At 40.0% G+C, this 24,637-nt stretch overlaps 2 protein-coding genes across 9 annotated transcripts in view; one reads left to right on the forward strand and one right to left on the reverse strand.

Moving 5' to 3' along the window:
• VSTM2B (V-set and transmembrane domain containing 2B) overlaps positions 1 to 24,637 on the forward strand; it is a 362,287-nt gene that overhangs the window by 113,494 nt on the left and 224,156 nt on the right. The gene's annotated exons all lie outside the window — the stretch shown is intronic.
• Positions 12,232 to 15,297, reverse strand: LOC127479224 (cytochrome b-c1 complex subunit Rieske, mitochondrial). The gene is made up of 2 exons (XM_051805904.1): positions 15,047 to 15,297; positions 12,232 to 13,026 (listed from the first exon to the last, which is right to left on the reverse strand). Exons 1-2 carry the CDS (start codon positions 15,255 to 15,257, stop codon positions 12,416 to 12,418), a joined length of 822 nt encoding a protein of 273 aa, XP_051661864.1. The 5' UTR covers positions 15,258 to 15,297; the 3' UTR covers positions 12,232 to 12,415.

A 24,637-nucleotide genomic window follows, 5' to 3' on the forward strand; every position in this document is an offset into this window, starting at 1 on the left:
CAAGATACAAAATAATTATTAAAGATAACTTTATGTCTGATATGAACATGGAGTTACCAGTTTATTAAATACATCTTATTGTGTGTACCAGTAAATGCATAAATTTAAATATTTTGAGAGACACACAAATACATGGAGTTTAAAATGTAAAACTGCATGATAAAATTCTAGACAAGCAGTACATATTTATCACAAAGCAATTAAATATCTTGGTTTGTTTATTCCAAAATTAACTTGGCACATTAATTTCACATGAAAAGAGTGATTTAATGAAATCTTCAGAGAATTAGTATCTGCCCTTTGAATAAGTTATCTGAAATGCTATTTTATTATGCAAAGCTATGTAAAATAAATTGCATTCAAGCAGTGGTTCAGAAAGTAGCTTATCGTAACCTCGTGTTCATAAAGAAATGACATAAAAGATCTGGGGATCACTGCTTTGCTTTCAAGATGGGAAAAATTAGGCAGAAACAGTCTTTCACTTGAAAATAACTAATTTGACATGGAGATAATTATCTTGGTTCTTTGAAATGTGATTAACTCTAATTATAGCCAGAAAAAAAACCTACAGGGAACAATGAAAACAAAATCTAAATGTGAGTGTGACCTCTCACACGTGTGGTTCATGTGACAGCAGGTCACATTCTTTTCAAGAGGGTGGCAAACCTCCTGTGAAAATATGGAACTGTTCTCTGACTAGAAATTCCTATTTGCACACTCATTCACCCCTCAGTATGAGAGTCACATGGGCAATGCCTATGGCAAATGACTTCTCTAGCTGTGTGTGTTCAGGTGCATAGACAGACGTGGGCACATACACTACACACAAACTGCAGTTGGCACCCTGCTCAGTGTAAACCCAGGATGTTCTTGTTTTGACCATGGATAATCAAACTGCACTTAGAGCAAGATCAGTGCGTTGATTCCCGTAGGGGAATGCAGGAAGACAACCCAACAAACTCTTTACTGAACATTTTTCTTTTTGCCAAATAGTGAAAAATACTGTTCTCCCAATTCCATTTGGTAATTACTTTGAAATATGAGGTCTGATGGTATTACATAGCTAATGTTATCCTACTTGGATGGAAGTAGTCTTCAGTGTTTGGCTTCCTTTTACTAAACTTAATGAATTGCTCCCCTCACTACTGTTTTCTGACAGTGACATCCATAAGCAGATCCTGTATTGTGCTGGGTTTTGGTTTTGCTTTATTTTTTTAAGCATTTCCCAGTATTTGCCATAAAACAGATTTAAAACAGGGATCATTTTTTTCTCACATTTACCTGTGAGGTAACAGATGGATGCAAATGTACATGCAAAGAAGAGCAAACTAATGTGGATTATTTAGAACTCTCCTGCTGAAGGCAGTTCCTGGTCAGGGAGAGGAAGTTACAAGTCTGGCTGTCGTTATCCACTTACACAAAGCTCAGAAATGTGTGGCTTTCCATTTAAGCAAATGCTCTCATATTCTTGTTTTATGGAAAGCAGTAAATAGGATTATGGGTTTATAAGTTAGTGTGTTATACAAAGCTCTGTATCTTTTCCCGAAGGATCTGACCATTCTGACTGCTTGTTAAAGAATATTGGACAACAAATGGATTACTATTTGTTTGTGTTATTGTCAATTTAGCATTCCTCTCAGATGAGCTTTTGAACAGGCAGTGGTGTGCTTTTTGCTACATTTCAGCCTATTATCTCAAAATTGCACACTGAGATTGGCTTCCTTGAATAATTGCATTCTTTAGTTTGTTTTACCAGGATGGTTTATGTTTGGTGGGTGTTGTTGTTGTTTTCTCCAAGGCTTTCTTTGGTTTGTTTCATATGGCTTCTAGGCTCCCACCAACTTGGCTTGGGTCTGTGCTACAGTGCAACCTGCTGGAGCTAATGGGGAGCCAGAAAGCCTAAACCCTGGGAAGCAAATTACAGCTCCAGTGTTGGATTCAAGGCTCACAGCTTTGTGAGGATGAATACTCCAGTAATTGCAGCTTTAAAGCCAGTTTCCTGGGGGAACCTGGCTCTCTGGTATGGGTTTCTAGACATCTTGCACTCCCAGCTTGATATCTGACAACTTAGGAATGTTGGGTTCCCCAGAAGCTGAGCCCCCGTATCTTTAGGGATTTGTAAATGCTATACATTCATGTGTAGTTTCCCATGTTTCAATTGAAAACCCAGCAATAGGCCAAGGCTCCTGAAACAGGGTCTTGCCAGGTCTCCCCTTCCTGCTCTTTCACACACTGCACATCACCTGGAGCTCTGTGGTAGAGCCCTAAGGAGGCAGCAGAGAAAAGGGATTGGGAAGGGAATACACCATGACAGGAGTGAAGGAAGGTGGAAGACTAGTCTTTCTCAAGTAGAGAAAGAATATTCTCTAAGCCCTTTAAGATGAGATCAGGAGATTTCTTCAAAAGGGAGTTAAATAAATTAGCAGTGGGATGATGGGATGGGCCTGGGAAGGGGCTTTTACAGAGGCTGTGAGTAGAGTGAATGATGGAAAGGATAAAGCACTCAGAGAGCAGATTAGACTTTTTGTTAGATTCACCTTAGTTACACAAAGACAGATGAAAAATGGGCTGCAAAATTCTTTACTTGCCACTGGGAAGCTGGATATTAAATCCAAGTATTCAGTCATTCCTACTAACTGTTGAGGAAGTCATAAATAATTCCATAGCAGTTTTGAAATTAATAGAAAAGGAAAGTGTGGGTTGGGGATAGTGCTTTTCCTCTAGTGAAACCATTTCTGTTATTTAGTCTAGGTGAGGTGTGTGTAGAGGAATGTGAGAACTTCCCTGACCATCTCTGCCAGCTTAGGCTGCTTCACATCGGGTTAGATGCAGAAAACACGAAAAAATCCAAATGCCTTCTGCTTTTTATTAAACTGATGTCATTGTTTCTGGGTGCAAGGAAAACAAATGACATTTTAAACCTGTAGTTTGCTTGTTTGTACATGGTAAAAACATAATAAATGCAAATGGTTAATTAGGTAGAGATTGTTACCTGACTTGCTATTACTCTGCAATTTTACATAGTTTTACTGAACTGAGACACTCTGAAAACTGCTGTAGTTTATATGACTCAGCTTACCAGTTCAAGCATAGAATCACAGAGTGGTAGAATGGTTTGGGTTGGAAGGGGCCTTAGAGATCAACCAGTTCCAGCCCTGTGTCATGTGCCCACAGGCAGGGACACCTTCCACTAGCCCAGGTTGCTCCAAGCCCTGTCCAACCTGGCCTTGAACACTTCCAGGGATGGGGCAGCCACAGCTTCTCTGGGCAACCTGTGCCAGGGCCTCACCACCCTCACAGTAAAGAATTTCAGTATTGTTTGCCTTTTTTTGCCTTTTTTTTCCTCCCCCCCCCAGTAATATAAGCAACATCCTTTCTCATTTAGTTTTAATGAAATAATGAAAAAGTCTTGTACTGTGGAAAAGCTGACATCCCAGTAGCTGGGAATGTAGTGCATGCTGTAAAAAGTGTAAAGCAGGAGGTTTGTACATAAATACTAGGGAAGATATGAATATTTTGGATAGCAGAGGGGCCATCCAAATGACCCTGGCAATTTCTGTAGTATCGAAGAATTAAATCCAGTCCCAGATTTGCAGACAATGAGATGATGATCCCAGAGCTGAGTGTCTTGACAGGGCTTGGGAGCAAAGCACCCCCTGTGCATATAAACCATGGTGCACCTACAAAGGTACTGATCCCCCTGAGTTACATCCTTGGAACTCAGCTTCTGCCTGTGGAGGAGGGAGGAGGATGTTGTGTTTCTAACCTCTCTTTGTTATTTATTCTCTTCAGTAGGTCTAACATTTGCAGGAATGCTCAAATAGAGATAAATCTTTTCTAATTCCTTTGGATTTTACTGTAGTAGTGTTAATCATGATGAATTCTTTCAGTATTTAAGAAAATCAATTGTCAATTATCTTTTATGGGGAGTTATACATTGTGATTAGTCATCAGTTGGGCATTATGGTGTTATTTGACAACTATATTATTAGAACATTCAGTAATTTGCTTTTATTATAATCTATCAAAAAGCCAACACAAGTTGCAAAAATAATATGAGCCTTGGAATTATAATTAGAGAATGTTTTATTGGGAATTGTTTTATAATGCAGTGTTACTGTTCAGAATTAATTATTTTGTGTGCACAAAATTTAATGTATTATTTACAGAACAAGATAGCTTACCTGTTGTTGGATTTTTTCATAAATCCTTGAAGAATAACAAGAGCATTAACAAGATTTAAATAAGTAGGTAATCATTCTAAGGTAAATAGGCTTGATTAAATAATGAATACTTTTTAAAAAACCCTTTTTCCCCTCGAAACAATGGACCAGTTCCTACAAATCTGTATTACCAGATGAAGTCTTGCTCCCACTTGATCTGGAGAGGTGGGTGCTACACTGCTGGATTGGTCCAAAGTTTATTCAATAATTTTTATAAGCAACTTCTATAATACATTGACCCAACTTAGAAATTTCTGTAATGAGATGGTGCATCAGTGTGTAATGTTAGCAACAAATGTTTTTAAGCAAATAAGTGCATTGGTTTTGATCTATTTTTTATTAAGTTGGCTATAGCTGTGACAGCCTCTGTTTCAAAAGGAGTACTTTGAAGACATTAAACCATGATGGATACAAGCTGATCCTGATTATGGCAGTTAAAATTTGGAGAAATTCAAATGGTTGTGATATTTTGGATGCTACTACCTGTGGTACCTGGGGCAGCAGTGTCAGAACAATAGCCAAAGAGCACAGTAGAGATGAATTGATGCAAACCCAAATAGTATCCTCTGCTGCTATTCTTGCTCAGCTTTTGAGTATATCAAAGATCATCCCTACCTGGCCCAAAGATATTTATTGACAATAGAGTTCATTACAGAGCATCCAAGTACCAATAATCTATAATATATGCAAGTTTTAAAAGTCTGTATTTGGGTTTGCTTTGTGAGGGATGTTCTTACTGTCCTTCTCCTGTCTCATTTGGGAGATGAAATGTCTATTTGCTCTGGAATTGCCTTGGCTCTAAGGGAGCCATTACGGTTGCTATTCAAGCCTCTGGATGCAGCTTATTGTAGAATTATTGTGGCTTCTATTTAGAGGAATATTTCAGTGTAGGAGGTGCAATGTGAAATCAGTCTGTATAAACCTTGGCTCTATAAACATTTTTATGCTGAAATCTTTTCTACAGTAATAACAATAATGACAACATTACTGGTAGCTGTCACCCACTATATGTGGGATACTTTATTCAAAGAGACCTAAATAAATCTGTAGAAGTCTGATGCTTCACCAGAGATATCATAAAATGAAAAGATAATTTCCAGTGCCACTGAGCTCCTTGCTCTCCTTGGAGCTAAAGATGCACTGTGTGGGGTCATGGCCCACCCTCTCTACAGCATCAATCAGTAGGAAATACTTTTGGAAAGAGAACAAGAAACATGTAAGACTAGAGTTGTCCTTCCTCTGGGTTTACAGTCCCAGTTTCCATCTGCTGTGGGCTTTACTTGGAGCAGAGATTGGGCCACAGATGGACCTTTCCTCCATGAAATTTCTGCTCCACTTGTTAAACTACCCCTGTTTTTCTGCCTTCCTCACATTCTGAAGCAATGACAGTATCTGCAATCCACATTTCCATTCTTTTACTTTACTTTTGTAGTTTGGTGATTTCTCTGCATGCTTTTTATCTCTACCCTTTTATGTCTGGATATTTTGGGAGAAGATCTAAATGGCACATTGGGAAGATATAAGTGGTAGCTGAACACTGTGTTATGGCAGATTCACTTTATCCTAATATCAGAAAATTCTCCTCTGTTCCTTTAAATGTCTTTAAAAGAGCAGTGTTTTGAGCAGTGTTAGTCGGGTTCCTGTGCAATTGCAGAGGTTTAAAATGCTTCCTGAGCATCTTCCCACCCCCTTATTCTCCTTCTCTGTGAGGGGAGACTCATCCAATTAAAATTTACAAGCTAAAAAAGGGGATGGTGATAAATACTTCACTGACAGAAAGTGTGGTCTATTCTAACATATGTCCTAAAAATTTCTGTCAGTTATTCTTCCTGCTGTAATGCCCTCCTCTTGTCCTCCTCTGATTTGTACTGCATGAAACATGAGTTTAAACAAATTTAAATTCAGGTCAATTACTGATCAAATGTGTTGGTGAAAGCCTGTGAAGAGTCTGCAGTGTATATGAACCACTACAGTGAGCTGGCTAGTGAGGGACTACATCACCTTAATCAGTTTTCGAGTTACTTGTGCTCTTCTGTAAGGAATTGTATTCCAAGTATTGTCATTCCTTGCCAGTTGGTGTCATTCTGCTGAGATTAAAAATGGTCATGTGGGAAAGGACTAGAGCTTTTCTACAGTACTTAGAGCTGTGTCCAGATAGCAGCTATGTCATACCTAAATTACCTTTCACAGCTGAAAGAAAATGTGACTTTAAACCAACACATATGAAAAATGTTATGTACAACTATAACCATTTGGTGGAATGAGTTGGATATATCAAAGATTAGTATACAACTAAGACAGAAGTAAATAATGCTGCATAGGGAGAAGTTTCTGTGATTACTCTGAAGGACATGACTGGGGAGTCACAGATTGGAGGCGAGTGAGTGACGAGCTAATCTTGGCCTAAATAAAATATGAACCAAGAAGAATGAAAACACTGAGACTTATGTTCTCACAGAGTGAGTTGGAAGAGCTTTATCAAAAACTACAATTAGTTGTCAAAAACATCCCTAAGCCGTGATTTTCTTGTGTCATTTAAAGACTTCAAAGCAGTGTGTCATTCAGGAATACACAGTGCAGTGCAACGGGGAGGCAGCTTAGGAGATAACGGGAATAGCACTCTTTGAGATTCTTAGATGAAAGTGTTTTTGTAAACATTACTTAAATGAGTTGCTAAAGATAATTTTAGTCAAGGACTTTAGTATTCCTTAATTGTTGTACTTTATATCAAAACAGAAACAACAGCAGATAAATGTAGATGTTTCCAAAAGCTGCACAGAAACAGGAATGGCTTTGCAACCAAGTCCAAAGAATATAAGATAGACACCAAATACGTGCACTGTGTGGATTTTTTTTCTCTAATACTGATAAAACTAATTACAGAAGAAAGCGGAGAAAACTATTTTGTATTGTCCAAACAAATAAATTTCAGGTAAAAAGCATTCCCTTAAAGATCACTTGGGTAAAGGCAGTGAAAAAGCAGCACACAAGAAGCTGCCAGTAATGTTAATAGATTATATCTCACCCGGGAGAAACATACTGCTGATAACACTACTGATGAATGAAAGACAGCTAAAAATCACAGAATGAGGCAATTTCTGCTGCCTCTGAGCTTTATGGAAGATAAATGGAAGGGAAAATGACTTAAATATCATGAACATGATGGGAAGAATGCAGTCAGAGATTCAAGAGATTTTTCTTTGTAGGTTGCTGAATGTTTTCTAAGGTACCCAAAGGTACAGAGCCTGTGCCTCTGGCCATGCTGTACACAGTGGGGCTTTGGTAATCAGGAAATTTTAATTCATTACTGTTCATGGGGCATTTATTTTCCCACTAAAGATTGAAGCTCCACGGCTCTGTTCAGTTTAGTACTTGAATGAGACACATTTATTCTACCATTGTACCTGTAGGATGATTTCCCTCCTCCTGTGTGCTTCGACTGCAACAATTTTATTTCATGCTGACTCTGGATATCTTTGAAGATATTTATGCTTCCTTTGTAGAAAAAATGCTGGATTAATTAAGACAATAACTATTTCTAGTGATGGGCTCTGGACATAAAGGCTGCCTAATACATAACCACAAGGTAGACCATGACTCCATGATTTTACTACTAATCTTCCAGCCTTTTTTTTTAACCTCCCCAGCTGATCAGTCCCCGTGTGTTTCACTGGTGTTGTGAGTGCAGCTGAAGGGCTCAGAGTGTGCAAGTGTGCTCCCCATGCAGAGCTTGTGGAGCATCACTCCTGTCTGGAGGAAGCTGATGGATGTGATATGTGCTGGCATAAGTGGAAGTATGGGAAATGAATGGAAAAGGTAGAGACAGGAAAAAATTTGGAAGATAAATAGCGGTGGCAATGACAACCTTTCCTGACCTCAGTGGAGCAGCCTAGAGATGACAAGGAATTGAGGCTGCAAAAGGTTGATGATTTATAGACTGTATGTAAGAGTGGCCCATATCTATTGATATGAATTACAAGTAAGGACAGATTATCTGTCAAAATAGGAAACTGTCTTCAAAAACAAATGTTTCTGAAAAATGATTGGCACAAGGTGAGAAGTGAGAAATGATCACGAACAACTCTTCCAGTAGGTTAAGTGAGCAGGACAAGCTGAGTGTCACTGTGGTTAGGCCTAAAAATTATTGGATGAATATCCAACCTTCCAAAAGCTGATATAGAAAATGGCCTTGTTAATTTAGTGCATTTGAAGAGACTGACATATATACTTATTTGCATGTACAAATATGTATGTATAGGTAAGTTTTTTCTTTTCTATTACCATAAAGGAAGAATTTGTCTGTCAGATATAGAATGTCAAATATGCCTTGGGATAAAATAGCAATGTTTTATTTAGTTAGAAACAACACAAATGTTTTGAAGCAGTTATTTATCTTCCTAATCTGTATCAAGTACAATGGCTGGGAGAGAGATATTTTTATTTTCTACTGTAGTCTGAAGCAGACGTATTAAAAGAACTGCAGAAAAGAATAAATAGTGGCTTCTGCTTGTGAGAACATTAAAGTTTAAGTAAAACCATCTAAATCAAACCATGTTACAGGTGTAAAAGGATAAACATATTGACCTAAGTATGTAGTCTTTTTATCAGGCAGTCAAAATTGATGTCGTTATAGGGAAAGAATTACTGCTGGGTCAGAAGTTGTCATGGCACTCTGGGTACTTCAGTGGGAAATCTATGAGCCACGTCTTGTTGTGTATTAAATTCTAGCTTGCAGAATCCCTCAGTGTACTTTGGTCCTTTGGGGTATCTACAATTCCCAGCAAACTGCTACAAAAGCTGCTGAACCTCCTGATATTTTAATACTTGCCATGATTGACTCTCAGGAAAATTTAGAGTTCTGTTACTTTGTGGGATATAATCTGTTGTATCTCTGTGAAGCAATATATTAAACAATGTAAGAACGACTCTAATGAGTCAGACAAAAAGCTCATATAGCTCAGTGACCTACCAACAACAGTGGCTATAGGCTGATACTTAGAGGAGAAAGTGAGAATAAAAGTTAAAACTTAGTTACTGCTAATATCCCCTGGTTTCCAAGGCCTGTTATCCTATTATAAGCAACAAATGTGATTGTACTGACATGATTTGTTCCTGATAAATCCATGGAGGCTATTACTTATCACCTTATAGTACTCCAGCTGCTTACAGATAGGATTATAGCCTTATTTTGTGTTTTAATATGCACAAAATCTGAATGAAGGCTTTAACAAATTGAAGCATCATTAATTTTGAAAGTTTAGTATTGTACTTAGGGGACGGTGTTACACGTCATAGCTCCTGTCCTCTTACAATTCCTACACCAATTTTCTAAATACAGGGAGCCTTGCTGAAGTCCTCAGGGCCCTCTTTTCCTCCTCTCGTTGCAAACACTACCAACAGATGATTGCAATACATCCAACAGGTATAGCAATGAGCAAACTGCTCCTGGCTATGCCAGTTCTACTAACCCAGAAAGCAGCTCTAGGCACAGGTATTACAGTGGCTGGGGCTGGGAGATGGAAATGTAACCAAGGTGTTTTCTGAAGCCCTGTTCCTCTTGATGACATTTCCTTGTTCACTAGGAGAAGTTTATAAGTTTTGTCTGACTTCTTAGTTATAGCTGATTGTTTTGCTAAATTAATAAGTATGTACAAAATAAAAACCCTCCCTTTGAAACACAAACACTTTAGGCTGAGTGATGTTAAAAAGAGCTGCTGGTTGACATTTCTTAGTTATTGCCCTTGTTTCTCTCAGCATGGTCCCCCTAGAACCCACCACAGACTGTTCATCTGCTGGGGATGCCCAGTCAGAGTAAGAGCATGGATTTAATGGACTGGCTGCACTACCAGCTCCAAGTGTCTCCCTAACCACCTACCCAAACCTGGGTTCCTCAGTAGTGAACAAAAGACTCCTTTTGGTTGGCATTCTGGTATCCAAGTCACACGTAGAACCTCAGTGTCTTTCCGTAGGATTGGCCTTTAATTTCACCTGCCAGAACCAGGTGCCTGAGTCTGTGGTGATATGGGCAACACCATTTCTTGTACTTGTCCCTTTGCTTCAGCTACAAGAGCTTTGTGTTGTCTGAATCCATTTGAAAAGGAGAGGGAGAAAGCAACCTAATAGTTTTCTGCTTTTGTGAAGCACAAAGAAAAATCCATACTTTAGAATTAATATTTGGATATACATAGGATGTGAGTTGTTCACCAAACAGGCTGGACAAAATGGTTTTAAATTTTTACTGACTGCTGCTTGCATAGATTGTCACAGAGTCCCTGAAATGAATGGCACTTCTATTGTACAGCTGGTGTCAGACAGAATTCTCTCTCAGTATACCCACATAGCAGCATTATGTCAGACCATAGTGCAGGCCCTGGTTAATACTGCTTAGTTCTAGGAATGTGTTTTGAGTTTTGTATTTTACTGTTTTATTAGTGAATAAGCTTGTACTATTTGCATCTTGAAAATTTTGTTGGACTTTTTTGTAGTTACAGAACCTAAAGCTGGGGAGGTTTGTAGGCTGCAGTTTAATGTTGAAGATTTTGCAGTTACTTAGTGATGATGTTAAAGCAAGATTAGACCTAAATAATGTACCTGTGGGCTGAGGTAAGAATAGCCACTTGAGAGCTGATGAGCAATGCTCTAATGCTACTTCAGAAGGTTTTTTTCCTTGAAATAGGAAATTTGAGATCAACCTTATAACACTGGGCACACAGATGAATACCAATTATTTAGCTGAGTTGGGAAACATCTCCTTTAGCACTGGTTTAGCATCATTCATTATATGAAAAAAAGTTGAGAATGTTGTTGTGGAAATAACAAGGTGTAAAGCTCAAATTTACCACCTGGTGTAGAATGCACAGCCAAGAACTCACACAGTTGTCATCTGTGGTCTTTTTTCACTGACCCATCTGAGAACAGATGTGCCGAATGCACTACTATTCTGATTAATCCTATTTAAAACTTCAGCTTTAAGCCAACTGTCATGACAGCTTTTTTAAAGGTTCATATGAAGCTACACATTCCAAACCCAGGGAATTCTGAGGACTCTGTTTTGCAATTGAGGGAGCACATCAGTGCACTGCAGGACAGAAGCACTCACAGAACACTGGTCAAGAGTGGGAAGAAACACAAAGCACAGGGTAGTTTGTGTTTTTTTCCTTTGGTTGTTCTGGAAATAGCAGACCTTGTTTTCCCTCGTGTACTGCAGGCAATGACCTGCCAGCTCTGTTCTGTACTGGCAGGACCAATGCTGGTTAAGAGATCTCTTTCAGTCAGAATTTTTTTCTCTGTACCTTCAGGGTCAACATCAAGGTTTCAAAGTTTTGGCCTTTAAAAGGCTTAGCCTATAGGTAAGAGAAAATTATAATCTTGACACAAATCATCAAGTCTTAAAATACCTCTGGCCTCTCAGACTTTTGCTGTGTTTATCATTAGATTGGTTCAGTCTTAGTGGTTCTTAACATTTATTTTTCATCCTCTGTAAAACCTGTATTTGCACCTGATCTGATGTTTATATGTGTAACATTAAGCCTTATCTGCAAGGAAAAAAAAATAATTCTAATGTGATATGCTTTTGCCCACATCATCATAAAATTATCCTTCTAGCTTAACAATTATAGGCTGCCTCTGAACAATATAAAAGAATTTTCATTCTAGGTAGGTTGTTATTTGCTTTTTTCTTCATTGCTTCTGAAAACAAAAAAAAAGTAGTTGGAGGGAACAGGATTACATCTTGGAGGATTCTATATTGAAACTTACTTCAGACACTATTAGAAGTTCATAGCATGAATTTTTTTATCTGTTCCTTCCCATAATGCAGCAAAACCAAGAAAAAATACAAACAATGAAAATATGTGGTATGAAGGACACTATGGCTTTGTAGCTCAGTGTCTGCTGTCTTAAATCAACAGCCCTTCAGGAGGGTTCCATGCATTTGGGGTCTGCTGTAGTAAGCCCTTGACTGGACACACGAGAAATCTGTGCACAAATAAATACACGTTACCATAAGTCAGGAACAAGTGCTCACTCCAAGATTTTATTAAAATTGAACACAGGCAAGTATTTGAACATAGTTCTGGTTGAGAACCTAGACAGCTAATCTCGTTAGGATTTAGGTTTTACAGTGTGCCAGAGCCTCAGGTAACCCTTTTGTACATTCACAGGAGCATGGGAGTGAGCAGGCACCTCGTCTCTCAGCCAACCACCACCATGTCATCACCAACAAACTGGTAAGTTGGAACCTCAAGGTTTAAGGGAGCGGGACCTTTCCTGATCCTGCCAGAGGCGTCATAGTGGGAGCCGTGGCAGGGGCAGTAATACCCCCCGAAATCCCCGGAGTTGGCAATGGGCACACAGCCCAGGTGGGTGCACACACCTATCAGGATCACCCACTCGGGCTTCTTCACTCTGTCTAAGTCATGCTGCGGATCCCTCAGTTGAGCCAAATCAACTTCAGCTTCCTGTTTAATCTCGGCCTGGGTTCTGTGGCGCACAAACAGGGGCTTCCCTCTCCACTTGAAAGCCATGTTCTTGCCTTCTGGAATGTCAGATAACTTGATCTCGATCTTTGACAAGGCTAGCACATCAGCAGAGGCACTCAGGCTGGAAATGAACTGGGTGACAACATTCTTGGCAGCGTAGGCAGTTGCTACACATGTCGTTGCAGTCATCAGGTAGGAAAAGCCTTTCCTAGAATCACTGCTGCCCTGGGAAGACGCAGCGGGATCTTGCACATCCTGGCGGCGATAGGCAGAGAAGTCAGGGACTGCCACGTCGTTGTGGACACAGCGAACACTGGCAGGGGCTGCACGGAAAAGAACACAGAGTGACACAACCTTTAGGTAAAAAATATTATAATGTATTTATTTCTAGTTATACCTTTTTAATTGCCTTCTTGGAATAATGGGTGAAAGTTATTCCAAAGTCTGGGTAGGAGTCCATTAATAATACATTTTAATTTCCAGTTGTACGAACATAGTTTTCAGAAGGAAGTTTTTTGGTAGATGAACAGCTGATCTGTGAAACTGTTTTACCTGTTCTGTGAAAATTATGTGAAGCCTGACCAGGGTGCAGAAAAATCTGTGATACATTCTGGGTTTCTGGAAAAAAAGTGAACTGGTGTTTTGGTGGATTTTAAGGATACCATGGCTAGCTCAGAAAAGACAGACCTGTTTTCCATTCAAATGTTTCCCTGTAAAGAATTGCTGTGAAGAAATTTGATTTAGTGAAATTTGCACATTTGCAGCTTAACACATTTATGCTCTTTTGACTTAAGTAACTTCTATGCTTCTAGTAATCTTAAGTGTGTGGTTAAACATCATTACAATGAAAAATAGCAGGCATCCTCTTTTATATTAAGCTATTGTCATAGGTAAGTGCCCCAGTACATAATTTTTAAACCTGCAGTCCCCAGGCTCGCTTTTTAGAAGGATTTAGGGATAAAGCTAATCCCAAGCTTTTCAAGTGGGATTCCCACATCAAACCTGTGTGCTAAAGTAACAAGATGTGATGGGTAACTAAGAGGCCTTCCATTAGTTTCTCCAGCAGAAGAAAGCTGCTTCCCACAATGAAAATCTGTAAGCCAAGAACGTGGCAAAGGCAGAACATATAACTTGCCAAAGTGCAACCTCTGTTACTTGAAAAGTATTATGTAGTCTTTATATTTTTCTAGCAACTGGCATAAAGTTAACAGATGGTAATAAAACCCCTTGTCTCAAGGTACTTAAAATTTAACTCCGAGGGATTTATATGCAATATGATGGGGAAAGTAGTTACATTTACTTACAAGTAACTTAGCATAGAGAAGGTATTTGCTGCAGAATTTTAAATGCAGAGAAATTAAACTGAACTTCAAAATTCTGTGAGAGTAAACCATACTAAGTTATTTCAGGATCAAGACTTAAAATATTTCTCATTTAGTAACAAGTAATATGACTAACTGCTAAAAATTCCTTATATTCAGTGAAAGGCATGTTTGTTAATTAGAACTATGAGTAAGGCTAAATGTCAGCTATGTTAGACTTGCAGAATTTTCACCTAAACATACCCTTTATGGGGTCAGGTGAAGCCTGTGGCACTAATGCTACCGAGCATCTTCTCCAAGGTACTGCCCTTTCCCAGGAATATAGGAATGCCCCCTGTAACAGCAGGAAGGAGTGTTATACCATGTCCAGCACCAGCAGAACGGGGCAGGATTCTCCAGGAAATGCAAACCAGTGAGTCAGGGAGAGCCACAGCCCTTTGGCCAAGGTCGGGCTCTAAGGAACACCTTGGGGTCATCCCCTGGCTGCTGCTTTTCTGACCTGGAGGGAACACAGAGTAGAACTCCCCTCCCCGTGTGTTCTCACTGCACACCTCTGCTCTAACACCCAAAGTCAGATAAATACCTCACTGAATGACGCAGGATTTACCTGCATTTTCCCAACTGCAAAGTGAGTATCACCTGAATATATCTCTCGTTCAAGAACTGTCTGGACACAATCCCATGTGCTCCGGGATGACCCCTGCCTGAGCAGGGAGGTCGGACCAGGTGCGACCCAGCGTGGTTCCTTCCAGCCTGACCCACTCTGAGTCACCAGAAGGAAGCAGCCTTTAGGTGCCCTTGAACAAGCTCTGTGGTCGCCAACGCGTGCTGCTGCAACCGTGACAGCCCCAGCCAAACATTTACACCGTCCCGAAACACCCAAACCCGCCCGCCTGCCCTCACTCAGGGCCCTGCACCCCCGGCCGGACCGCGCTCTCCCCGCCGGGCAGCGCCGACCGGGCGCGGAGCCCCAGCCCCGTCCCCGCCGCCCCTCGCCCGCCCCGGTACCGCCGTCCCGCACCGTTCAGGCTGGCGCTGGCGACGAGCCCCCCGCGGGCGGCGCGGCCGCTCAGCGATTCCCGGCAGAGCAGGGGCCGCTTGGGGTCGAGCGGCACCTTTTGCTGGCTCCTTGCGGCCGCCGGGGCGAGCGGCCGGAGCGGGCTGGGCACGGCGTGGGCCGCGGCGGACACGAAGGGCGCGAAGGGCCCGGCGCGGGCGGCCACGGACAACATGGCGGAGTCACCGCGGCGACCTTCCCGGCGGGGCGGGGCCGTGACGTCACGGCGCACGGCTCTCGCGCGGGGGTGACGTAGCGCGGGGCGGGCGGCGGCCGCGGGTGCCCCGTGAGGGGCGGGGTGGTGGGGACAGATGGAGTGGGCTCGTGGTTATTTTCTCTTTCCTTGCCTTTTTTTCAATCCCTTCTTCTCACACAGAGTAGTCGAGCGCTATTGCAAACACGATTTTTTCTCTTTAAGTGCCGTTGTCTGAGGTGTTTCTGTTCGCTGGTTCCGAAGGGCAGTGAGTGCGTTGCAGTCCCGTCCCACGGTGCCTGTGATGATACTTGATAGCAAATCTAACTCACCAAACTTCAGAATATTTCAACGCAGGGTTCGTGAAACGCTGCGGGCACGTGTGAGTGGCTCCTGTGCCTTTCCTGCAGGACACGGATCCATTTAAACACTGTGGCCCCAAAACACCCTGGAGGGATCAATGCGTTTTATTCCTTTGCGGCTGCTATGGTGGGATTGAGAGATGTGTAAATACTATTCAGAAGCAACAATTAAAAGAAAAATGTGTCACTGCTAGCATAATATACGCCCTTTATTATTCTACCTTTGTACCGTGTATATTTTTTGCCTCCTTTTATTTCTTTTTTTCTTTATCTCTTTATAGTCCTGGATCAGTTGGAAAGTGGGGGGGGGGGGGGGAGATAATAATTTGTTTTAGTTTGTCGTAGGAAATTGGTGGGGGATGGATATTACTTCCAGTTTTACAATGGAAAGCATGTTTTAAAATGCACATGCAATGTTCAAAACCACATTTCTCTGGGCACCTTCCAGCTGCCACAGCTCCAGTGTTTTCCATTGCTCATCAACCCCTTCAGTTTGGAGCTTCGACTGCTGGGGAAGTCAAACAGTTCCCCAGAAACTCATTCTTATCATCAGTGATTAGGCAGGTAAAGGAACACAACAGCTGTCATTGCCAAAAATATATTTTTTCTATTCTCAATCACAGACATGGGCAGAGATGCAAACATAGTCTTTATCTTAATATCTTGATGAAGATATAATATATTATTTTGAAAAATTCCTGCTGGATTTTTTTAAGTAGCAAAAAAGTTGTTTCTAGTATTTTGTTTTGGAGGGATGGGGAGCACGAGTGAATACAGGTAAATCAAAGTATTAAAAAAATGTTGGGTTAATACTAAAGAAAATATTTTGGTAGATTTGAATATTTTTTTCTCTTAAAAATACAGCTGGTCTGATAGATAGCAATAGATTTAACTTGACCTGCTAAGGTAGTTCTAAAATGAGTAATGGTGTTATTCTGTGGAGCTTCTCAAGGGGAAATAAAAGTGGGCTTTTTTTTTCTTTGTTTTTGAAAGTACGTCTTCTGAGACGATATGCCAGCAACAGGCAAGACAGAAATATCAGTTAATTTCTGTGTTTGGTTCCTTTAATTAGATAATACATGTAATTTCACCCTTTTGACTGCACAGAAGAATAGTCTGAAACAAAACAATACCGCTGCCAGCTCCTTCCCCCCTGCCACAAGCAGCAAATGAAACCCTCCGGGCAAATTAAACCCGATTCCTCTCCCAAGGGCCGTTCTGGAGGTGGAGGTTCAGTTCATAAAATGCATCTTGGCAGCCCCGAGCCATTCACACTGAGGAAGGGCTGCACTTTTGGAGAGGAGAAGGCAGAATGCCATGGTAGTTGTTGCTCCCTTTGCAGCAGGAGCTGCTGGCTGGCTCTGCAGGGCTCAGCCTGGGAGCACAGGCAGGATTCCGTGGAAGGCACACTGGGGAACAGAACCTGTGGCTTGGACGTTGTTGGAAGCAGCAGCCCAGCTCTCAGAGTCCTTCCCATGGGCAAGGTTCCAGTTCTCTGTAGTGACCACTCTATGTGGGATGATGATTCTCACCCAAAACTTGTTTGGGTTTATTGCAAGGCTGAGAGGACAGTAGATACATCACACAGATGAACTCTGGACTAAAGGAAGGAGCCATTCTTTGACTAATGATTGAAGAGAATAAATAAAATCTGTGGAGGTTTTTGGGGGGGTTGTTTTTGTTTGTTTGGGGTTTTGGTGCTTCTGTTTGTTTTTTGTTTTGTTTTGTTTTGTTGTTTTTTTTTTTTTTAATTTCCCAGATTTATTTTACTTTATAATATCAGTCTCATGTTTGACTTGTGACAGCTTCCAATGGTAAGATTTAGTTTGGTACCAGATGGATACATTAGTGAGTGCATACCTGCTCCAGTCAAGCCTTTGGACTATTTCAGGCTTCTAAAAATTTCCCAAAATGCAGGACACACTTGACACAGAGATATGTTTGAACATGTTTGAACTGAACCATTTTTCTAGAAATCTAACTAGAATTCTCAGCTACCCAACCCAGTCTATTCATGCAAGGCTGTGAAGTTTTAGTGGTTCATACTGGCTGTATGAAGAACTATTGTTTTGAAAACTGGCTATTGCTAATATTGTTGCTACTGAATTATTTTATGATTGTGCATTAAAAAACCCCTGTCTCTATGGATGGTAGATTAAGGACTTGCCTTATTAAGATTTATTTAAGAGTTTGACTTTTTCATTTTCTTTTTAACTGTTGTAAACCATTCTGAAACGTGGTAGTTCTAATTAAGTGGGATGGATCATTCCACTTCCAGTACTATTGATCTATAATTTATTTCTTTCCCAGCACGTTTGTGACATCTAAGCCTGAGTAGATAATGATTTACCCAACTCAGTTCACTGTACTGTAAGTGTAGTAAGTAGAGGTGTAGTAATTATAAGACATCATAATAACATTCTAGAGAAAAGGTAATTTTTAGAAACTACAGGGGCTATGACACAATACATCTGTGGAAATAAACCATAAATCGGAGGAGAAAAAACTAGGAAGGCCTATTTTAACATCACACATTTTCTAAACATAATTTCATTTAAGAGGAAAAGAACTACAGAAATGTGATCTTATTTTCTATTCTCTAACAGATTACAAAATTTCATTGTCACAGTAAAAATCTGATCACAACTGAACAAGTTCTAGCAGGGCAAAACCAGTTTCTGCCAAGGCCATCAGCTGTTAGTATGGTGTAGGTATTTGGTGGTTCACCATGAAACTGAGGATCAGAGCTAATGTTTGTAGAAAGGTTTGTGAGCAGTTCTGGGGCTTGGGGATTTTTTATTGTTGTTTCGTGGAGTTTTTTGTAAGGATTCTGAGTTTTGACAGTGATGCAAGTGTTCAATTTGCTAATCCAACTCAGCTGTTTGGCAGATATGGTCTCATCCCAAACAATATATTTTTTCTGACTGAGGGCTGTTCTAGAGATGTTTAGCAAAATGTGTTTGCTGCTTTTAGAGCCTTCTGACAAAATGAGGTAGCTGTGATGGAACTGTAGTGATGGGACAAGGAGTAGTGGGTACAAATTGAAAGATGGGAAATTTCGGTTAGATATTAGGAAGACATTCTTCCCTGTGAGGGTGGTGAGACACTGGCACAGGTTGCCCAGAGAAGCTGTGGCTGCCCTGTCTCTGGAAGTGTTCAAGGCCAGGTTGGATGGGGCTTTGAGCAGCCTGGGCTAGTGGGAGGTGTCCCTGCTCATGGTGAGTGCATTGGGATTAGATGGTCTTTAAGGTCCTTTCCACCTCCTTAACATTCTATGATTCTATAATTTTTTTGGAAAACACAGTTGTCAATTTTTTAAAGACATAAGACTGATTTCAAATTACAGTGTGGTTAGAAGATGATTAAAACATGAAAATGTTTCAGCAAAAAGTAACTACCTTCTGTTTTCAGTTTAGAAAAGAGTAATCTTAATTTTAAAATGACTAAGTGTGTTCTGGTGTGTAGGTGTTTCTTTGAGAACTGTTGTTCAGGTTATGTTGCTGAGCATCAGTACTGAGCAAGTGTTTTCCAGGCAAACGTGAAAGTAAAATGCCAGTATGGTGTTGTGTAAACCATCTATACAGACCTCTGTGATTGCTTTTATGCATTCATAAGAGTGTTAGCCTCATGAAAATTTATACTGCTTAATGTTCCCATCCTTCTAAAGTAAGTTAAAAGTTCATTTGCATTAATACAAAAGCTGTAAGATGTCAGGGCTGCAGCATTATGGAATAGTTGCAATGTATTGTTGTAATGCTTTTGGGTATGTGCAGTGCCTTTCTCCACATAGTATTTATTCTTGTGCTGGTTTTCTTTGGAGATGAAGTGCAGAACTTGGATGGCTTTTTGCTAAAATATTGGTCACCCCAGGCAGTTTGATCTTAGCAAAAATTTATCTTTCTTTCAGTTCTTTGCCATCTTGCATTATTTTTATGCTCTGAAAACTCAGTGCTACTAAACTTGAGACTTTAGGGTTTGCTTTTGCTTTTTGGTTTTGCAGTGTTGATAATTTCATTTCTCCCTGAATAAGCTTATTCAGAAAGAAATAAAAACCAAAAACCCCATCAAACCACCAAACTCCAGCTGAGGAGTGCTGTTAGTTCAGGTATCCCCTGCTTCATCACACAGGTGTAAGGGGTGGTTTTGCCCTGAGCAAGAATTTTCTGGATGTTAAAATGGAAGCGTTTCCTTTCTTCACACTACACAGCTTTTCCTTTAAAAGCTATTTCTAACAAGAGAAATGCATACTCTTTTATTTAATGGTAATTTTTGTTTGTTTAGCTGTGTTGTAGTTTTCTTGTGTGAACTTTCCAAAACAGGCTGTGTATCTTCAATGCAGTAGCAAGTTCCAGGGTCTACATCCTGCAGGCATCAGATGAGCCATGCACTGACTATTTAGGTAAGAGCACCCTTCTCTCAGAGTGGCTCCAAAGGTTTGTGGTGCTTCCTTTGCAGAATTAACATTCATTACAGTGATTTCTGTTTTGTGGTGTGGCACTAGGGAAACTGTTAAATAAATTTGAAGATGGATTTGTGGATGCAGTATAGTTTGTTTAAGGTTAAAATTGTGGTGACCTTTTGATATTTAGATGCTATTGTTCTTTAAAGATGGTCTATTGCTTTGAAAAGTCACAGGATGTGATCAAAAGGAACATATATGAAGTGTGGGGAATGAAGATGGACAGTAAACATGAGGAAAAAAACCCTACTAGCACATGATTGGTCAAACATCCCTCTCTCACTCCTCAAATTAATTGAAATGACGACGCCTCACTGCTACAGTCTAATCTAAATTCAGGTCTTTCTCAGTCAAGGAAGATCTAAGTTAAAGTACCATGAGTGAAGAAGAGATCTGATGGCAGCTTTCTGCTACTCTTTCTGTTAGTGCAGGAGTTCACAGCTTAAGCAACCATCTTATTCTAAATCTCTTACATCCCTGCTCGATAAAGCCAAGATATATTACTATGAACAGAAGGGCATGGAATATCTGCTTCTGGCAGACATGCACTCAACATTTTGAGTATAAAATGAGATAAATACAAAGAAAGCATATTTCTCCTCCCTGCACAGAAAATATTTAGTAGAAAAATCAAAGTAGATGAAGTATTCCACTGGGCAGGAAGAGTGGGATTTTCAGAGTCAGATGCAGAGAGGAAAGAAAATAAAACCACTGAAGTAAATTAAATTAAAATAAAAAGACCCAGCCTAACGTTATGCCAAAGATTTACGTAATTGTCAGATGGACAAAAAGAGTTGTATATATGTGAGATTGATAAGGTCTGATCACATAAATCAGAAATGGCACCAGAGGGTGTCTGACCAAGCAGAAGCCAAAGGCTAGATGATAACTGCCTGGGGCAACATCAAAGGCTACTCAGCAAGGCAGCAGCTGAAGGCTCAATGAAGTTGCCTGGAACATCATCAAAGCATTGGTTTGAGAAAAATGTTTTCTGCCTTTCTCCTGTTTTTTCTCTTTCCTAAAAAATCCCTGACCACCTTTGCCTAAAAAGTGAAAGGCTTGTACAAAGGAGAATTCTGGCTTCCTTTGCTTTGCTTATGTATTTATTGCTATTAATGCACTTGAAGAACTCCATCTTGTGTCTGGTGCCCAGCTGACAATGTTTGTGGGGGTGGGAGCAAGAAATTCTCCCCCCAGCTATACCTAGGAAGGAGTTAGGAATTACTGCCTCTTCCCAGGCTGTGGAATGGCTCTGCCCTGGTCAAACCCCAGGTGTTACTTCAGGCTTTAGCTGTACCTGCTGGAACAACTCACTCTTCTGCCATTGCTAACAAATCTCTCGTAGCTTCACAATTGAGCACAAGTGTTACAAAAATAGAGTATTTATAACATTTCAGAGGACCTTAAATTATTGGTTAGTCAGGACAGTGATTGTTCTAGGACTAAAAAAAGCAGAAGCGGGGAAAAAGAATAGTGGCATCTGAGCTAAGCGTGCTGCTTGATGTAGGGTCAAAAAATCTCACCTGCTACTGTGCTTCTATACAGTATTATGTATTTGTGCCACTATGAAACCATGGGTGAAGTGGCAGAATAAGAATGGCGACATAAAAAGAGTGACAAAGGAAATCGCTTTTTCTCCATTTTATGGTGTATAGTACAGATTTTGATCATCATTAGGCTTTCTTGTAAGCTTTTCCCTGATGCAGGGTTGCTGGACCTTGGCTTCAAACCAGTGTAAAACAGGCATAAAGCAGATAATGGCAAAGGAAGAGCTTTATTGTAATGCTTGGAGCTGTTGGCAATACAGAGCCACACCATTAAGAGCTAATGCAATGAAAGTGTCCACCTGTGATAACTTTCTCTCTTTCCTCCCCCTTACAATAGCTGTGCAGAGGCTTTGCCTGTAGCCTTTTCTCATCGGGATGCTTAAGTTGAATTGTAGGACCTGATTCTAAAATAAATTGTAACATATTGCACGATAAGTATCTGCCTTGGTTTGGGCTGGATTGCTGCAGATCTGGGTTACTGTCAGGGGCATCTAGTTTAAAAATGTCGTGCTGAGGATAAAAAGCTGTCCCTGGTCTCAAAGTGTGGATTGATCTCTGTGTGCCTCAGGGAGTCAGGAGCAATAATGTGTGTAACATGTGCCTGAGGTGAGCTAATTGCACACTGTCCTCTTAATCATCTCAATGTTCTTATGACTATTGCTAAGCACTTGCTTCAATAGTATCTTGTGAAAACCTGCCTGTAATGCAAAAGATTATTTTTTATCTGCCTGTTGTTTTTTATGTGATGCTTTTATTTTCTGTCCTTACATATAGAAAGAATAAATAAGAGCCTTTTCCTTTCTTTTTATGCTTAGTTAGGAGAATAATTATGCTACTGAGGCTGTTTCTAATGGTTCCCAGTGGAGTTACTCCAAGTTTTTAGATGGGTTATATTTCATATTTTCATACTTCTAGTGACCCTCAGTGCAGAAGTAGACATATACTAATGAAATCAGCCGAGGCAAACTTACAAAGCAGTCTCCACTCAGGGAAAAATCAGAATATAATATGAAAAGAATTAGAAAACTTTTTTTAAAGTTAGGATGAAATTTAGTATTAAAAAGTACAGGTCATAAAGAGATTCACACCAAATGTTTCTACCACAAATTATAGATCTGTCATCAGATGTGACAGGAGAAGAAAGAAACCTAGATACATGGTGGGTGATCAAAGTATAATGGTGCAATGTGTGTTAAATAGGTCAGTGGGATACTGGGATGCATGAGATTTTCAGGAGGTACAAGAAATAATAATTTCATTATACAAAACCATTGCATGCCCATGTAAGTAGGAAGTTCTTCCTGTGTCACTGAATGTGCAGATATTTTTCCCAATTTGCCAAGCTTAACATTCAAAACAGTTCTTTGAGTGGGTCTCTCTGGGTAATCTCAGGGGGTCAGATGCTGCTCTTGGTTGTCACAAATTTCTGTGGAATGCTTATTCAGTTAAACAATTACTCTGAGTTGAACAGCACAATCAAGAGCAAATACACTGATTTCAGTTATTGAAACGTATATTTAGCAAAGAATGGTAATGTGAATAAAAATGTAGATTACGATTTAAAGCTCATTCAAAGGAAATGCCTAATTACAGAAGCATTTTGGTTTTCTCCCAGCAGGGATATGGATTGGTTTAATGATGTTGATGTGGGGTTATCTGAGAAGGAAGGTGAAAAGGGGTGAATTTTACAGTGTTTATGTAAATGCACATATATAATTTTGTCCTATGTTCTTGGAACCTGCATTGCTGCCAGTGTATGTCTATGTATGTCTTACTGAGATATAAATTATTAGTAACAAATATTAATTGTACTAGCTAGGATAAGGAGGGCTGATACTGCCTTTCCATTCATATTAGTTCTCTTTTCTATGTATACTGCTACAGGTTCTTCATTTTTCTTTCTTATTTTACTTCAGTTATTGCAATTATGCTGAACAGTGATAAAATATGTCGTGGTGTTGTGAAGATGCATTGTGTGAAAACAAGGAATCTGAAATTTTCACTTGTGTACTGAAGTCTGAAAAGATAAAAGATAATACATTATAAAAGGCTCCAGTTTCCAAAATGTCCTTCACTGAGGCACTTACTGATTCTACATTATGGCCCTTCCATGCAAAAAGTTGCTGGCTTTCTTGAAACAAGACTTGGAAACTGCCTTGAGGTGTAAAATGGATAATATGATATAAGGGAAATGTTAGTAATTGATCATGAGCCCATTTTTCATGAGTTTTATGCAGGGTAATGAGAGGAGTTACTACTGTTGCAAGGGTATCTCAAAAAGTAGATGGTACAAGCTGTGTCACATTTCAAAAGGAATATATTGCTACCTGCCCTGAAAATTAAGAGCATAAAGAGGTGCCAGAGGACTCAGAGGAATGTTGGCAGGCAGCTTTCAGCCCAGAATGAAAGCACTGTAAGGTCAGAGCTCTCAGATCCACTAATCCCAAACAGATTGGTTCCTTTGTCATCATTAGCTTATGTGGGGCACATATAAGATCTTGAAAAAAATAGCAGTACCTTCTTTATTGTCAAGAATAGCGTGAAAAGAACAGTGTGAACATAGTGTAGCAGAGCTAGCAATAATTTATTTATTATCTAAATTTAAAGTAAATAATACTTCAGAGTAAAAAAGATCTGTTGTATTCTATCTGGGCTCACTTTATCCAGTATTTTGCCAGACATAGCAAGTATGTGAAAGGATGTTGGTTACAGGAAAAACTGGGGATTCTAAAATGCTGCTTTTTGTTTTCAGAATTTCACTTTAGGGACACTATAAGCAGAGAAGCTTTTAAAAGTGTGAACAGGGTGATTGTGTTTGGTTCTTTAACAGCCTCGTTGAAATGTTTTGCTCGGGTTTGTCTGTGCAGGAAGATTGACCACAGTGCCCCATTAGAATACATCCCCAAAGTAAGCCACAGCTCCCAGTGGTCACTTAGTGCTGATTTCTCAGCCTCACTGGGGACAGTTCTGACACTCAGCGTGTTGGTACAGATT

Source organism: Manacus candei, unplaced genomic scaffold, assembly GCF_025592945.1.
Source record: "Manacus candei isolate 608988 ecotype Guabito, Panama unplaced genomic scaffold, ASM2559294v1 h1tg000065l, whole genome shotgun sequence".
NCBI lineage: Eukaryota > Metazoa > Chordata > Aves > Passeriformes > Pipridae > Manacus > Manacus candei.

Coding starts and splice junctions, on each gene's coding strand:
- LOC127479224 (XM_051805904.1), bottom strand. CDS start 15,257: ATGTTGTCCGTGGCCGCCCGCGCCGGGCCCTTCGCGCCCTTCGTGTCC. Junction 13,027..15,046: donor CGCCAGCGCCAGCCTGAACG/GTGCGGGACGGC, acceptor TTTTCCGTGCAG/CCCCTGCCAGTGTTCGCTGT.